We start from the raw sequence: 15,781 nt of genomic DNA, 5'->3' as shown, positions 1-15,781 counted from the left end.
TGTATTAAATAACATACAGCAGTAAAATGTCACCTACAGTTCATATGGTTTCTGGCATATTTTGTATGATCAGTTGTAGATGACTTGGGTTTAAGCCATTGCACACATCTAATATCAATATGACCTCAGAAAAATCAACACTAATATGAGATTGAGCAAAACATGTAATTTTGGTGCATGAGACAAGACTTTATATATATCTTTATAATTCACATCCCACATAAACTAAAGTCACTGTAAAATGGCAAATGAGACTACATCGTTTATATAGGCAGTTAAATAATGATGAGATATCTTGAATTGTGCTCAAAAGAACAAATAGGTTAAGAAAAATAATATATGGTTTTGCTTGCAGTAATTCTTAACATATATACAGTAGATAGGCGTGGTTAAGACCACATTCATTGTGGATTCAGCTCAGTTCCTAAAAATTATGTACTGTACTTGAATAATATGCATATGGACTTTCTTGAAATCAATCATTGAGGTTGCGATTGTTCAATTTTTATTTTTTATTTTACTTTTCATGAAATCCACATTGATGTTTCTTAAGCAGCAACTCTAACTTAATTTACAGTTTCAAAATGTAATTGCATTTTAACAGGCTTAAAAACAACTAAAAATTTTTTTTTTCAGCACGTTCAGGACAAATAACTAATAAATGTCTCCTACAAAGAAATAAGATGTAACTTTTGATCTGTCAAAAACTACTGTTGCTTGTGTTGAAAAAGCTATTTCACACTACATTTCAAAGCTTTAGTTCTGTAATGGCAGTGCACTATAAGTCTGTGTTACTTTTAAAATCTTAAATCTTGTGTTCACCCCCTTTCCTAAGTCCTAGAAACAGTAGATGCCCACAGGCTGCTCTGCTGCTTCAAGAAACAGAGAAATCTAAATCTGTAATGGCTGTCAGACCTTGGAGACTTCATCCTTCAAACTGCGTTGTTCAAAAAAACATCACCTGCACATCCTGTTTCTTTTTCTTGAAAATAATCTGGGCCCTACTAAAAGAGTTAGTTTGTCAACCCCCCCCCAAATATCAAAGCTCTGAGAACACCTTTGCACCATTAATAATAATATCACTTTATTAATCCTTTACAATTTCTTGCATTAGGGATTATCTTTTCACTTACCCCAGCTTGCTCTCCATGAGACACAGACACACAGATAGGGAGAGAAGCTTGGGGTCAGAGCGCAGGGTCTGCCATTGTACAGCACCCCTGGAGCAGTTGGGGTTAAGGGCCTTGCTCAGGAGCCCAACGGAGAAGGATTTCCCTGCTGGCTGTGGGATTTGAACCCACAACCTTCTAGCCACAGGCACAGATCCTTAGCCACAGAGCCACCTTTAAACAAGTGACATAAACTCTTTACACTATACAGTATGTGCAATACACATTTCGTTTTAATAAAAAGGGTGTGTTGAAAAACAAACACTATACAGTATCATAACATTATATGAGCATACAGTAGTATATACATTTATGCCTTAGGGGCTGCTCTGCCCATGAGGGCTTTCTTGGTGTTTTTCTCAGGATGAAGCAGAATGATGTAACATTTTGGAGCAAAAATTGCAATGAGGAGACCAAAGCTTGAAGCCAAGATGGCAAAAATCTCCACAGCGTCCGAGTATTTCCCAGGAGAGCTGACATAAGCTGGTATGAAAGCGATCCAAACTGCACAGAAGATGAGCATGCTGAAAGTGATGAACTTGGCTTCATTGAAGTTATCAGGCAGGTTCCTTGCAAGGAAAGCCAGCAGAAAACAGACACTGGCTAGCAAGCCTATGTACCCCAGCAGGAAACTAAATCCAGTTATTGAGCCAACATTACACTCAAAGATTATTTTTGAGTTTTGATACTGTGTGTTTTTAAATGGTAAAGGAGGGGCCACAGTTAGCCACACAATACAGATCAGAGCCTGGATGACAGTAAAGACAAAAACAGTGCCTCTCTGTTGAGCAGCACCAAACCACTTCATGACATTATTGTCTGGCAGTGTGGCTCTGAAGGCCATGATGACAACAATGGTTTTCACAAGAATGCAAGATATGCACAAAACAAAACTGATCCCAAACACAATGTGCCGCAACATACAGGTTACATGCTGTGGCTGACCAATAAACAGCAATGAGCAGAGGAAGCAGAGTATCAGAGAAAGCAGCAGCAGGAAGCTCAGTTCAGAATTGTTGGCTCTTACAACTGGGGTGTTCCTGTAATAAAAGAAAATGATTAGAACTCCAACCGAAGTACAGGCCCCGAATATTGAGATGGTGGTTAAAGAGATTCCCAGAGGGTCATGATAGGAAAGGAACTCAATTTCCTTCAGCACACACTGGTCCCTGCCTGGGCTCGACCAGTAGTCCATGGGGCATTTGAAACAATCAATAGAATCTGCAATAAGAAAAAAAAAATGTTTCAAGCAAGGAGTACAGAATTAAAAAAATACTTGAAATCTGTATGAGAGGAAGCCATTCAGTCCATTTCTGGTACCTCATTGACTCAAGGCTCTCACTCTCTCTTTCTTGAAAGTAGCTGGAGTAATAGGCTTCAGTCATATAGCTGGGCAACCTGTTCCATACTCCTACAACCCTTTTTGCATGTGTAATTGCCACCCGTTCTCAGTTCTACATGTTATACTGTACAGTATATGGTAAGAGATATGTTCATTCTGAGCCGTGGCAGAACTGGTTATTAAAATTAAGCATTTACAATTAACACAATCAGTATGTTACTTTTAATAAATCACATATCTAACACTATAATAATAACAATAACAACAACAACAACAACAACAACAATAATAATAAAAAAAAAGTTTTCATACTTCAAAATGAGAAAAAAATGAAACACAATACATAAACAAAAAAGTGTCTTTCTACCTGTGTGGTTGCTGATCTCTCCCTCTGCACAAGGCACACAGTCGAAACAGCAGAGGGGCTCCCCTTTCCTGGTTGCCTTCCTGGTGCCAGGCTGACAGCTTTCACTGCACACAGACCTGGGGGGCTGGGGAAGAACGTTGTCTGTACTTAAGGCTTAAGAAATTGTTTCCAGAGTTTGAGGTAGTTCAATCTCCTGTTTTTTCATCTGATGTAATTGAACAGAATTCAGTAGGAATAATACATTTTTGTTTTTGCCATTAACGTTTGTGCAGGCGTAGATGATATAAATATATAAAAACACAGTATACAGTATACAGTATTTGGAGTTTGGACGGTAGCTGATACTTGTCGAAATGTGAAGTCACACCTTTATTTAATTTCAAACACAGTGGATTATTGATTATACTGAAAATAAGAAGGAATGGAAATGTCTTAGAACAGTCCTGCATTCAGCTATTTTAGATATTTTTGTGAATGTAAGAACATAAGAATGTAATTATTTCACCAAATACTGTAACGCCTCTATGCAGGTAAAGAGTGGCATATTAATTTAAACAACTGTATAAACCTTTTTACAAATTGTGATTTGGAATAAAGATGAAAATTATTTTGAGAATTAACCGCACTAGAACTGTGGAACGCTGATGTAAAAAGAGAAAGAATGTAAAAGCAGATTGACCTACATTGTTAGATTCAAAATTCCAAAAGATGTTATCTTCATTCAGAGTAAGCTCTTGTCCAGCAGGAGCTGATTCATCAAACAGACCGATTGTTACTGTTTTCACAGCCCCGTCATCGGCCCTCTGCCAGTTCATCACATCATAGATTGCAAGAGCATCTCCGTTCTCATCGAAGGACACCCTGTCTCCATAGTGAGTAGTGAAGTTCACTCTCGCCAGGTAGTGCAGCAACTGGGAGGGTGGAAAATAATTAGCAATTACTAGTTACCGGGTACAATGAGTTTTTTCATCTCAAACATAATTTAAAACCTTAAAAACAATAAAAATATCTAACTCGAAAATTAGCTTAAATATGCTGCAAAAATTAATGAATGAAGTATACATGCAATAGTATTTTTTTTTTCTAATGGATTAGAAATGTGGATTCAGACAAAATAACACAGTACTTATAACCCAAGACAAAAAAACACACACATACCCACATATACTGCATAAGTAGGCAATGTGGAAGTTAGATTTTGTTATTAAAAACTTTAATACTAGGCTTTAAGTTTGGTGAAGACCAGCCTGCCTGAGAGAAATGTGAAATATTTGTAACTTTAGTCATTAATGCTTCTCACCTGCCAGGGCTGCACAGTTGTGATGTCTGCACAGGAGTTATTCTGAAAGGGCCCTTTTCCAGGCTCACAGGACATCAGATTGTGCAGGGAGTGTGCCAAGGCGTACACTGCTTTATACACATTGTAAGTTGCACGCAGTTCTGAAACATCACTGTATTCGTTTTTCTTGCTTAAAACATCTTCTGCCCCAGTACATTTCTTTTTCACATTGGACGAATTGCGCTCAGCTGTTTTCTCTGTAAATGTGCAATCAAAGAGCGCTTCCCAGTACTTGATGACTAAATTGTTGCTGGGATCAAAGACGGGGTGAACCTTTAGGAGATATTGCTCCAGTCCTGGGATTTCTCCCCTGCGGATGGCGATTCCTAGTGTCCCGCCGAAGTAGGGCAGCAATTCCTTGGTCTGGAAGACAGTGGAGGTGGTCCAGGCTTCACTTGCAATCCACTGCCTGCCCCTGATATTTTGGTGAACTAGCTCCTCAGCCAGAGGAAAAATATAGGCTTCTGTGGAAAATATGACAATAACTCTGGCCGTCGACTCTTTGATAGTGTCAACAATTTTGAGAATTTCAGATCTGTCGTTGTTGCGAGGCAAGATTTCTGAGAAAGCTATGCAGCCGAACTTGTTTACCTCCTCGATGAAAGTCTTGACAGCAAACAGCCCGTAGTCGTCGTTGCTCGCTATGGCTCCCACCCAGGTCCATCCGTAATGCCTGAGGATTTGAACCATGGCCTTGACTTGAAAATTGTCATTTGGGATTGTTCTGAAGAAAGAAGGGTGTGCCTCTTTATTGCTCAAGCAAGAGCATGTGGCGTAGTAACTGACCTGAAATAAACAAGAAAAAAAAAAATCTGTTGGCAACCTGTAGAAAGGACAACAATTTCAGGTCATTCCGTAAAATACATTTTTCACTGTTTCTGAAAAATAGAGATACAAGAAGAACATTAATTAATAACACACTTTGTGCAGAAGAAGGCAAGGTTATCACTCAGAAACAATATGCTCATTGACTTCAAGACTTCAAATAATAAAACTAGTATTAAAAACGGAAAAAATAACAATGACATGCTCTACTTTACTCTCCTGAAGGACGCAGTGCTTGTTATGAGCTCATGACAAATAGTCAAATATTGTGTGCATCTAACTTAAAAAAAAACAATGCAAGAGTGCAAAAGTAGAATTTTTTTTTTTAATTAGCACTTAAATAGGTAACTGAACCTAAACCAGGTTTAAGTAACTAAATACTTAAGCTGTTAACGAAACAGTATTTGTCTTGATGACAGATATTACATTGATACTTTTAAGCTTTGTGTTTCTATGAAACTGGTTTGATTAGTGTTTTAATGTACCATTGGAACCCGGAAGAGGCCCAGCATTCTTGATATGGCAATAGAATGTGTAGAACCAGGATCCCCAACAATGGCTAAGACAGGGGGAGTCCCTGTACAGCTGTAGTCAGTGACAGAATCATCCTCTCCGCTGATCAGAGCTGTTGCTGCTCGAAAAGCCACTGCCAGCTTCACACAGTTGTCATACAGCCTGTATCCCAGTGTGATGTTAGGGAGAAGAGCAGGGTCTCTGTTGATTTCCTCAATAGCAAAAGCCATGGTCTGTGCCCACTGAAATCCTGCAAAATCAAAACTTGGAAGAGAATTTAAAAATAAGTAAGTAAAGACATCAAACAGGTATCAGCATTTTTGTGCTTTTTGAGTGCTTGTGCTGTTCATTCTATGAGACACAACAATCTTCACTAAGTTAATGGTTTGAAAACATATACAGAAATGTTCCTGATAGACAAAATCTGTATTGATTAACACACAAAATAAAGATAATATTTTTGTTAAAGATGATCACCACAGAACAGAATGATTTATTTAAAAAGTACTGATTTATTTAGTTTAGCAACCATAGCTTTAATACTATTGTACTGTAAATCCTTATTGATCAAAGCAGCAATGTGATATGTTAGCTTACCCCTCACAGCTCAACTGTGCTGGTTTAGAATGAAAAGACAATTCAGGATATATTGTTGTAAAGTGAATTTCAAATATTCCTCCAAAAAGAATGTCCCCATCTTTATATAGCCCATATAGATCAAATTTGTCACGGATTTTGCATTTGGGCTCAATAGCACCTGCTAGTAGCCAGACTATGCTCAGTAATACAGAAACGCACAGAATAAAATGCATTGCTTCAGTATGAGTATGTTAGGTTTTTGTGGTGCAGGGAACCACTGCTACAGTATATAGATGATGTCTGAATCTCTGGGGGTGTCAGTGGGAGTTATCTCACTTTATTTATCTTGTAAAATGTAAAGTATGTCTTGTGTCATTAACAAAAATAATCAAAGGGAATCCTCAGGAGGTTTGCATAATAAGTTTTTAATTTATCTCCAATTTATCTTAAATATGCAGTTTTTATTCTTAGGGTAACATGACAGTGGGTATTAAAATACAAAATTAGAAATTTTAGCAGTTTGTTATAAAGATTAAAATTGAATTAAAAAAGAAGTGGAAAAATGAAATACTTAAAAGATTAAAAATATAAATAATAATACCTTATTGGATTTTCAAATACTCCCTATTACCAGATATAAGACTGGATATGAAATATTTGTTGAGGAAACAAATGCCTAATAGAAATTATTCTTAATTGAAATGAAGAGTAAATTAACTTATCAACACAATAAGAAGATAGTGATTAAATATATTATAATAACAGCTTTATCTATTAGAAAGATTCAACATTTTTTTCAAAGATTTCCATTTGCTTTTCTTTTTAACAAAGGGACAGTATCAGTATAATTGTTTTGAGTGTAACAGTTAGCTCAGAGACCTGTGCTCTTTAATTGCTGCGTGTCATTGACTTGAGAGGTGAGGCAGCCCGGGAGCTCATGGAGAGGAGAGAAACTGAACGAGAGGCTGTGATGAAGCAGCGATGAGCTGTGGTGCTCTGACTCCAGGAGAGCACAGTCCTCAGGGGCTTCAGTCCTCCACGCCCAGCTGTGAGCTACAGGAGCAGCAGGAGAGGAGCCAGGATTGAGACCTCCTGCAGCTGGCTGCCACCTTCAGGCAGCTGTGGAGAGAGAATGAGGGCCGATAAGCTCTGGAATCCCACTGCAGGGAACAGGCCAGTGAGGAAGCAGGTCCTGGAAGTGCTGTGCTCACCAGCTTGCCTGCTGCAGAGCCAGGAGGAAACACTGCCTCTTAACTGAGGGTCCCCACTCTGTTACTCAGGACACCCCTTCTTTACTGTGCCTCTTAACTGAGGGTCCCCACTCTGTTACTCAGGACACCCCTTCTTTACTGTGCCTCTTAACTGAGGGTCCCCACTCTGTTACTCAGGACACCCCTTCTTTACTGTGCCTCTTAACTGAGGGTCCCCACTCTGTTACTCAGGACACCCCTTCTTTACTGTGCCTCTTAACTGAGGGTCCCCACTCTGTTACTCAGGACACCCCTTCTTTACTGTGTGAACTTGTCTGTGTTACAGCTGTTCCTGATCTCCACTAGGGGCCCCTTCCCTTCTTCTCTTTGTATACAGCAAAAAATGCTACAAAAAAAAAAAATCAGGATATATTGTTTTAATGTGTATTTCAAATATTCCTCCAGAAAGGACATACCCATCTTTATACAGCTCATAGAGATAAAATTTGTCTCACATTTTAAAGAATGCTATGGTTATTCTATGGTAGAATTGAGTAACATACAAACTGAATAAGAACTATTGTACAATTTCTTTTAATACGACAGCATTATTGCCTGCACTAAAATTGTTAGTTTCTATAAAATGCTTCAACTGCATTTTATAGAAACATATATATTTTTAAGCAGCCTAATCTGTTCATGTCTACCACTGACATTTTTCCAAATCAGATGTTTTGATTTCAATTAAAAATCCCTCTCTATTAAGAAAAAAACATTTGTAGTTTCATTGGTTAAATCTTCAGACTGTAGATGTGATTTAAGTTGATCCATTCCATGAATTGCTTGAAAAAGAAAACATTTTAAACCAATAGTTTTAATCAGTTTTCTGGTAAAAACATCACAAATGATGTAGTGATAAAAACAATAATGTAGAGGCACTTTGCTGAGTATTTGTTTACTGAAACTTGCACAGGTGGATTTGTACAACAACATTTGACAAAAATGTTGCATGGTGTTGAAATACTTTGTTTTCTCTGTGAATGTTGTGCAAGTAAACTCTACCGTGGTTTGCTCAAAGTGGCAAAACAGGCCCTACGGCTTTAAGGAAAACAGATTAGTGGCATAGTGGAATTTTACAAAAGGAAATTGATAAACCTCTTGTTGTCTATAATGGAGTATTGTGTGTGTGTGATGTCATTCACAGGTATCCCAAGAGACTCAGACATTATCTATATAGCATCGATTTCAATCCCTGAAACAAGGCAGGCTCATCTGTACTAAAACAATGCAATTCATTCTATACATTTTTGTAGCACTAGGCTTCATTGGCCAAGTAGACACCGTTGTGCCCCCATGCAGGCTCCAAGAAAAATTTGACTTGTATGGGCTGTATAAAGAAGGAGATATTATTTTGGGGGGAATATCTGAAGTTCACTTTATAACAGTGTATCCTGAAATGTCTTTTACTGCTAAGCCTGAGCCATTGAGCTGTGAGCGGTGAGTGAGTATATTCTACTGCTTCTTAATAGAAAGGTAGAAGTAAGATATATACAGTTTCCTGATAAAATAAATGTTTTTACTATTTTATGTAGTAAGGTTTTATTTTAACATTTTCATGATCTAGATTATACTACATACATAATAAGAAGAAATGATATTGAATATGCTAAGGGAATTTGAACAATAAATTTAAAGAACTTGTCACTTAAATGAGTGGTAACCAATATGGATCATATTATTCTTGGAAATATGCTAAAAGGCATTAAAATGGCAATAAAAACGATTAATTCCAATTCTTTATGTTGTGTTTGAATGGCATATTTGTAATGTCAGTATATTTAAATGTTCTAAATTGCACACGTTGCAGTTAGCACATGCAGCACATGTAGGAAACGTATGCATTTCAATGTTGTTTGTGTCTTCTGGCAGTTTTGATTTTACAGGATTTCAGTGGGCACAGACCATGGCATTTGCTATTGAGGAAATAAACAGAGACCCTGCTCTTCTCCCTAACATCACACTGGGATACAGGCTGTATGACAACTGTGTGAACCTGGCAGTGGCTCTGAGAGCAGCAACAGCTCTGATCAGCGGAGAGGATGATTCTGTCACTGACTACAGCTGTAGAGGGACTCCCCCTGTCTTAGCCATTGTTGGGGATCCTGTGTCAACATATTCTATTGCCATGTCAAGAATACTGGGTCTCTTCCGTATTCCAATGGTATAGAAAACCAGTGATCAGCTCACTGATATTAATTGGCATATACGGTATATTACCGCATGTATATAAAGTGTTCAGGTTATATTGATTCCAAAATATTTTTCAGGAAGGTTTTTCTTCTTTTCCTAAATAAGCCTAATGTAATTGTGTTGGAACAAGATGTCATACTGAAGATTTGAATGATTATTTCATTAAGAAATGTGAATGGTATAAATGGAGAATGATGTATTTTCAGAACTAAAAGATCAAGAAATGTTTCTGACAATGTTTTTCCAAAAAAATGGCTTTGTTCTTTCATTTGCAGGTCAGTTATTATGCCACCTGCTCTTGCCTAAGCAATAGAAAGGAGTTCCCCTCTTTCTTCAGGACTATTCCCAGTGATACGTTCCAGGTCAAAGCCATGGTTCAGATCTTCAAGCATTATGGGTGGACTTGGGTTGGTGTAATTGTGAGCAATGATGACTATGGGCTGTATGCTGCCAAGACTTTTATTGAGGAAGTAAATAGTTTTGGCTGCATAGCTTTCTCGGAAATCCTCCCACGTAACAATGACAAGTCTGAAATTCTTAAGATCGTCAGGACCATCAAACAGTCAACTGCTAAAGTTATAATTGTGTTTTCAACGGCAGCTTTTCTGATTCCTCTGACAGAGGAAATTGTTCAGCAAAAAATCAGAGGCAGGCAGTGGATTGCTAGTGAAGCCTGGGCTTCCTCCCCTGTCTTCCACACTAAGGAGTTACTGCCCTATTTAGGTGGGACAATAGGAATCACAGTTCGCCGAGGAGAAATCCCAGGGCTGGAACAATTTCTCCTTCAGATTCGCCCTGTGTTTGACTCCAGAAACAATTTAGTAAAATTGTTCTGGGAAAATATGTTTGATTGCAAATTTCAAGAAAATACAAACAATCACAATTTGTCAAACTGGAAAGGCAGCAAAATCTGCACAGGTTCAGAAGACATTGGAAAAACCAAAACTGCTTACAGTGATGTTTCAGAACTGAGAGGATCCTACAACGTGTATAAAGCAGTGTACGCCTTGGCACACTCCCTGGACAACCTGATGTCCTGTGAGCCTGGAAAAGGGCCCTTTCAGAATAACTCCTGTGCAGACATCACAACTGTGCAGCCCTGGCAGGTGAGAGGCTATTGAATAGATGCCTGCTGGATAAAATGAGCTACAGTATGACATAAACAGTTATTTCAGAGATGTCAAATAATTTAAAGAAATAGAAATGAATTAAAAAGAAGCTAAATGTAATTTTCTCAGCTTTCCATATATTCATATTTGTAATTAAATGTGATACACTAGATCTTTTCCAGTGAGAACAAATTTGAAGCAGATACTTATTGAATTCTTTTTGGTTACCTCAGTCATTAAATAATTCACCACTTTCTGTTTTTTTCTCTCAGCTGCTGCACTACCTGGCGAGAGTGAACTTCACGACTCACTATGGAGACAGGGTGTCCTTCGATGAGAACGGAGATGCTCTTGCAATCTATGATGTGATGAGCTGGCAGAGGGCCGATGACGGGTCTGTGAAAACAGTAACAATCGGTCTGTTTGATGAATCAGCTCCTGCTGGACAACAGCTCACTCTGAATGAGGACAAAATCTTCTGGAACTTTGAATCCAAAAGAGTAGGTCAACCCATGTCAAATTATTCTTCTTATTAAAACAATTCTAGTCAGGACTCTCAATATTTATTAAAATCGATTGATGAAATTCAGATTTTGTATTTACAATGTTTTCCATTACTTTGCACATTTTCTAGAGCTGCATTTTCAACCCAAGTTATACATTAATCTCTCCCATAATATTTTGTTCAAAAGGGGTGAATGTGCAAATCCTCAAAAGACGGTTGATGACTTAGTCATTAGTCTATACTTATCTATCTTTTCCAACTTCTCACAACTATAGCCAGGTTAATTGTGCTTTAATATAGAATGTTTTAAATTCTGTGCACTTATATGTAGTGGGATTTTTAGATACTGAGAACTGTTTCTAATAAATAATAATTTATTCTGATATCCAGTTAATTTTTGTTCTTTCCCAGCCCCCCAGGTCTGTGTGCAGTGAAAGCTGTCAGCCTGGCACCAGGAAGGCAACCAGGAAAGGGGAGCCCCTCTGCTGTTTCGACTGTGTGCCTTGTGCAGAGGGAGACATCAGCAACCACACAGGTGGGCAGACAGTAATGCTTAAGTCTGATATTTATTTTTCTGTACTGTTAATGTCTAGGACATTAGGTTCCTTTAACTTAGGTTCCAATGTACAAATCCAATACATCGCTACTTTTCTTGCCTTGTGGAGGTATATACAGTAAATAAACAATGTTAATCATGTAAGTTAATAATGCTATATTGTATGTGCCTACTTTATAAATAATAAAATCCTAAAGAGAATTGTTAGAGACATTTTTATTTATTTTTTGCTGCGTAATTGTTTACAATAGTATAAAAGGGGCTGCTGTTTCTCTGGATTGTAGTATGCTTGATGCCTAATAATAGTCAGTGCATGTTCATGTTCACATAAAAAAAATATAGAAAATACTTCTCCTCTGGCTTCCCTAAAATGCTCACTTGTGATATTAATGGTACTGTCAGTCATTTACTGTTTCATTTCATCTGTAAAGCCAACATGGGATTTCCAAAAGGTGGGCAAAAACGGAATGAAAAGAGCATTATCTGTACTGTAGCAGCCGCAAAACACAAGTCTGTCTGTGTAATTTGACTTTGTAGGTCACCGGACACATCTCCAGCATTTATATAATGATTCCACGATGTTCACTAGTTAATTGTTCTAAGACACATTTTCTTTAATTTTCATATTAAGCTTTGTTCTAAATCTCTGGCAGCAGGTTGAATTTTCTGCCTGAATTTTTCTAGAACACTTGATAAACTGGCCTCTGTGAATCCCAGAAGGGTCTATATCAAACAAATGAAAAATGAAAGAACTCATTAATAAACATCACTTGCAACCTCTTGCACAATAGTTTGATTATTTTACATTATGTTTGTTTACTGTGTATAATAATGGCAGAGGTGCTTTTTGTCTTGTAGATGCTTTTGAATGTTTAAAATGTCCACCTGACTTCTGGTCAAACCCAAGCAGAGACCAGTGTGTGCCGAAGGAAATTGAGTTTCTGTCATATGAGGAGCCTTTGGGAATCTCTTTGACAACAGTCTCAGTATTTGGGGCATTTATTTCAGCTGGAGTTTTAGCTGTGTTCATTTACTACAGGAACACTCCGGTTGTAAGAGCCAACAATTCTGAACTGAGCTTCCTGCTGCTGCTTTCTCTAATACTCTGCTTCCTCTGCTCATTGCTGTTTATTGGTCAGCCACTACACCTCACCTGTATGCTGAGACATGTTGTGTTTGGAATCAGTTTTGTCTTGTGCATATCTTGCATTCTTGTGAAAACCATTGTTGTCATCATGGCCTTCAGAGCCACACTGCCAGACAATAATGTCATGAAGTGGTTTGGTGCTGCACAACAGAGAGGCACTGTTTTTGTCTTTACTGTCATCCAGGCTCTGATCTGTATTGTATGGCTGAGTACAGCATCCCCTGTGCCTTTTAAAAATACACAGTATCAAAACTCAAAAATCATTTTTGAGTGTAATGTTGGCTCAATAACTGGATTTAGTTTCCTGCTGGGGTACATAGGCTTGCTCGCCAGTGTCTGCTTTCTTCTGGCTTTCCTTGCAAGGAACCTGCCTGATAACTTCAATGAAGCCAAGTTCATCACTTTCAGCATGCTCATCTTCTGTGCAGTTTGGATCGCTTTCATACCAGCTTATGTCAGCTCTCCTGGGAAATATTCGGATGCTGTGGAGATTTTTGCAATCTTGGCTTCAAGCTTTGGTCTCCTCATTGCGATATTTGTACCAAAATGTTACATCATTCTGCTTCATCCAGAGAAAAATACCAAGAAATCTCTTATGGGCAGAGCAGCTCCTAAGAAATGAAGGTATATTACTGTTTGGAGCTCAGGGTACATGATTTTCTTATCTGAAATAGGCTGTTTTAATTTTCATGCTTTATTTTGTATCACATGTAGACCTTTGAACAACAGCAGAACAATTTGCACTTCTTTTTTTGAGAAGGTGTTTCCTGTTGTCTAGACAAATCTAAGATCAATTACTTGTTCTACAGACAAGACTGAGATGAATGCCACACTCTCCAGGCATGGACTGAACAAGCTGGAGGTTTTGCTTTTCTTTAACTTCTTGCACCAAAGTTAAAGCACTTTTCATATAATAGTCTCTTTTCTACCTTACAGTGTAGACAGATGTGTCTATACAGTCTATTGTATGAACTGCATATAAATAAATTTTTCAAACAGCTCATTTTCTAAAACTTGTTTTGAATACTTTTTTATTTTTTGTTTGTGCTCATTGCATCTACATGGTGCTCTTAAAGTATGAGGACCTCCTTAAACAGTGACTCACTGTGAAGTAATGAAAATATGCCCGTGGTGAACATTTCTAAGTAGACTGCACCCTAGCAAACAGAATCAGTGTGTTTCATCTTAGTGAGAATTTCAGACCCCTTCATAAGACCATATATTAGAATTCCAAACATTTTTTTAACTTTCCTAGCGCTGTTACAAATGATAAATTCATTCACTAAAATGTAACATCATCACTGTTCCCTAAAAAGAAATGTATATTTCTCACACTGTGGTTTTCTCATTTGTCAGGAGCAGGCACAGTACCTGCCACATAACTGAGGGAAACACAGCCTCCCACCTGGACACTACAGCTCGAAGCAGTGGTTCATGTGAAGAGCACCCTTGATGTGTCTCAGTGGATGCGATGCTCAACATTTAGCTCAAATTAAACAACATTTAAATAGAAGATTTAAAGATTTTCCTGCCAGCTTCCAAAGACATGCTGGCTGGGTAAAGTGGTGTCTCTGAATCATCCAGTCCGAATGTGTGCACCCTGCTATGGTCAGGTGGCATGGCCACGGCACTGCCACACGGGTTAGGCTCACACTCATTGTGACCCTCGAGAGAATGGAGTGTCTCTGGAGAGTTGCTGGATGGAATATAATGAGGCTATTGTTCCATTGCAGGGAACCAGTAATGAAGAGTAACCCACGACTGTATTATTTTGTGCTATTAAAAATATCTGCAGAATATCTTCAATGCGGCTTATTTTAATTTAGTATTAAGCTGATCATGTTTGTTGACACTTGAAGCAGGATTCATAGTATATATCTTTATAATACATTTCCAGCAATTGAATTTATCTAACCAGCATGAGTGCATTTGCATTGATTTTTTTCAAAACAAAACTGAAAAAGAAAGAAACTGAAAGGTTTAATATAGATAAAAATATATTAGTTCTGAAGCATTATTTACAATATTTAATTTTACTTGCTCTAACTTACTTGCTCTAACAGTGGAGTGAATTGGTAACTGCTCTTTCAACTTTTGTCATTCATAAACATTTCACTTGTAAGGTGGAGCTCATGGAGAGGAGAGAAACTGAACAGAGAGGCTGTGATGAAGCAGAGATGAGCTGTGGTGCTCTGACTCCAGGAGAGCACAGTCCTCAGGGGCTTCAGTCCTCCACGCCCAGCTGTGAGCTACAGGAGCAGCAGGAGAGGAGCCAGGAGTGAGACCTCCTGCAGCTGGCTGCCACCTTCAGGCAGCTGTGGAGAGAGAATGAGGGCCGATAAGCTTGCCTGCTGCAGAGCCAGGAGGAAACACTGCCTCTTAACTGAGGGTCCCCACTCTGATACTCAGGACACCCCTTCTTTACTGTGCCTCTTAACTGAGGGTCCCCACTCTGTTACTCAGGACACCCCTTCTTTACTGTGCCTCTTAACTGAGGGTCCCCACTCTGTTACTCAGAACACCCCTTCTTTACTGTGCCTCTTAACTGAGGGTCCCCACTCTGTTACTCAGGACACCCCTTCTTTACTGTGTGAACTTGTCTGTTACAGCTGTTCCTGATCTCCACTAGGGGCTCCCTCCTTTCTTCTCTTTGCAGATACTGCATAGAATTTAAATTATTTCTTTTTTACTTTCGACATTCTAGAAATTGAGAAGTGAGTAAAGTTATACACTTTATTATACATCATTTTAATTGTATTTTTTTCTTCTACTATGATCTGTGTATTGCTATATTTCAATAACTCACCCTTTTACTTAAAATAGCTCACCACAAGGTTTTAATGCTGTTTTTACATTACATTTTTGCTCTTCTCTTTCTCTAACTTTTATC

The 15,781-nt window shown here is 38.3% G+C and overlaps 2 protein-coding genes across 2 annotated transcripts; one reads left to right on the top strand and one right to left on the bottom strand.

Moving 5' to 3' along the window:
- Positions 1-164: 164 nt before the first annotated feature.
- LOC102697760 (extracellular calcium-sensing receptor-like) lies at positions 165-6,369 on the bottom strand. The gene is made up of 6 exons (XM_006637555.3): positions 6,153-6,369; positions 5,528-5,819; positions 4,179-5,003; positions 3,562-3,789; positions 2,879-3,002; positions 165-2,390 (listed from the first exon to the last, which is right to left on the bottom strand). Exons 1-6 carry the CDS (start codon positions 6,365-6,367, stop codon positions 1,480-1,482), a joined length of 2,595 nt encoding a protein of 864 aa, XP_006637618.1. The 5' UTR covers positions 6,368-6,369; the 3' UTR covers positions 165-1,479.
- A 746-nt stretch (positions 6,370-7,115) lies between these two features.
- Positions 7,116-14,829, top strand: LOC102697568 (extracellular calcium-sensing receptor-like). The gene is made up of 7 exons (XM_069197726.1): positions 7,116-7,182; positions 8,638-8,821; positions 9,254-9,545; positions 9,850-10,680; positions 10,956-11,183; positions 11,600-11,723; positions 12,603-14,829. The coding sequence occupies exons 1-7, from the start codon at positions 7,116-7,118 to the stop codon at positions 13,511-13,513; spliced, it is 2,637 nt and encodes an 878-aa protein (XP_069053827.1). The 3' UTR covers positions 13,514-14,829.
- Positions 14,830-15,781: the final 952 nt, after the last annotated feature.

This window comes from Lepisosteus oculatus, chromosome 13 (genome assembly GCF_040954835.1).
Source record: "Lepisosteus oculatus isolate fLepOcu1 chromosome 13, fLepOcu1.hap2, whole genome shotgun sequence".
NCBI classification, from domain to species: Eukaryota; Metazoa; Chordata; class Actinopteri; order Semionotiformes; family Lepisosteidae; genus Lepisosteus; species Lepisosteus oculatus.
The sequence above is the reverse complement of the archived record's forward strand: the minus strand, read 5'-3'. Positions and strand labels throughout refer to the sequence as shown.

Excerpts from the sequence above, each read along its gene's own strand:
- LOC102697760 (XM_006637555.3), bottom strand. The coding sequence starts at position 6,367 with ATGCATTTTATTCTGTGCGTTTCTGTATTACTGAGCATAGTCTGGCTA. Across the intron at positions 5,004-5,527 it reads GCCTCTTCCGGGTTCCAATG|GTCAGTTACTACGCCACATG; the intron begins GTACATTAAAAC and ends TGTTTATTTCAG. Across the intron at positions 3,790-4,178 it reads CAACTGTGCAGCCCTGGCAG|TTGCTGCACTACCTGGCGAG; the intron begins GTGAGAAGCATT and ends CCACCCTCCCAG.
- LOC102697568 (XM_069197726.1), top strand. The coding sequence starts at position 7,116 with ATGAGCTGTGGTGCTCTGACTCCAGGAGAGCACAGTCCTCAGGGGCTT. Across the intron at positions 9,546-9,849 it reads GTCTCTTCCGTATTCCAATG|GTCAGTTATTATGCCACCTG; the intron begins GTATAGAAAACC and ends TTTCATTTGCAG. Across the intron at positions 11,184-11,599 it reads GGAACTTTGAATCCAAAAGA|CCCCCCAGGTCTGTGTGCAG; the intron begins GTAGGTCAACCC and ends GTTCTTTCCCAG.